This window comes from Electrophorus electricus, chromosome 18, assembly GCF_013358815.1.
Source record: "Electrophorus electricus isolate fEleEle1 chromosome 18, fEleEle1.pri, whole genome shotgun sequence".
Taxonomy (NCBI): Eukaryota; Metazoa; Chordata; class Actinopteri; order Gymnotiformes; family Gymnotidae; genus Electrophorus; species Electrophorus electricus.
In genome coordinates this window covers 2,950,079-2,951,503 of record NC_049552.1, presented here as the reverse complement: position 1 = coordinate 2,951,503, position 1,425 = coordinate 2,950,079, and the positions used below count along the sequence as shown (strand labels likewise).

The 1,425-nt window shown below is 47.4% G+C and overlaps 1 protein-coding gene across 1 annotated transcript in view; it reads left to right on the top strand.

Moving 5' to 3' along the window:
- ido1 (indoleamine 2,3-dioxygenase 1) overlaps nt 1–934 on the top strand; it is a 7,943-nt gene extending 7,009 nt beyond the window's left edge. The window contains exon 10 of the mRNA XM_035536335.1: nt 463–934. Coding sequence (XP_035392228.1) covers nt 463–887 — 425 coding nt within the window. The 3' untranslated portion in view covers nt 888–934. The remainder of the gene's footprint in view (nt 1–462) is intronic.
- Nucleotides 935–1,425: the final 491 nt, after the last annotated feature.

Sequence of the window (1,425 nt, the reverse complement as noted above, 5' to 3'; positions counted from 1 at the left end):
GCTAATATTATGTTTAACTATACGCTACGCAGATGAGTGATGGCTCTAATATTATGTTACACTTGCATTTATATCATATAGAAAATTAGTTATACTCAGTGACTATACTGAGGTTTTTTAAATGCACTACATATAATTGTGTGCTGTGAAAAGCCTGTTTTTATGCATTTCAGCTGTGTATTATTTAGCTTGTTCATACTACAGTGGGCTGGGTTGGACAGATTTGAGTTACACAACTGGTCTGGGTTGGACAATAGGTCTGAGTTTGACAGGTCTGGGTTTGACAGGTCTGAGTTGAACAGGTCTGGGTTGGACAACAGGTCCTTATTCCAGCAGCGGGTTCAGGTCTGGGCTGTAGGCGTGAGATGCACACTAGATGTCTTATTAGATTGCGTAAGTCAATGGAATGCAGGCATGCAGGACAGTTGCTTGTTTTTCAGCTTTAGTGTTCTGCCCCTTCAGGTGCCTTCCTCACCCGAATGAGAGACTACATGCCACCGTCTCACAAACGCTTCATTGAGGACATCTCCCGCGGCCCATCCCTGCAGGCCTTTGTCGGAGCACGAGCTGTCCAGTCCCTGACGGAGGCTTACGGCCGCTGCGTGTCTCGGCTGGTGGACCTGCGCAGCTACCACATAAGCGTGGTGTCGCGTTTTGTCACTGTGCCGGCATCCCAGGCCAGGCACCTCCGGGCGGAGGCCAGGGCCTCTCCCGAGAACCACGGGGCGCTCGTCAGGGCACCCGTCGCACTGGAGGAGCGTGGGACAGGCGGTTCAGGAATCATGAGCTTCCTGAAGGCAGTGCGCGACCAGACCAAAGATGCTCTGATTACGGCGTGTGCGACAGAGAGGCGGATCTCGACGGGCACGCAGGAAGTGACCTCGTAGATCGCCAGTCTGACGTGTCACTCAGCTTCACACAACTGTTTGTTAAAAACCGAGCTCTATCTTATCAGGCCGTTTCGTAGTATTAAAAATTTGCTCAAGCGGTGACAGACTTAACTCACTTTGTATGATTTTGCTTGTCTAAAGTTTTGACACTATGTGCACTGGTTGTAGCCGCTACCAAATAACCGTGATTCCTCTGTCCACCTCCACGGTTCTGAAGACATACAAAAACGTCTGTTGCAGTTGTTGGCACGTGCTTAACAGAGCAATCCTCACTTGTTTAGAACATGACAGACTACTGATAGCTCTGGTTTCTCACAGTCGAAATGTGAGATCTTGCAAAATATCACAAGCCTGGCATTCTTTAGCCTGTTTCACTCAATAAATTGTTCCTATTCAAATACACAATGTAGTTAATGCATGCGTTTTTACTGGTGCTTGTAGTTTAAATGAAAACTGGTGTTATAGACATGCTTTGTGTTCAGAATGCCATGATTTCTGTCCAAGCCATAATTTGAACCATCGACATTAGTTTCCA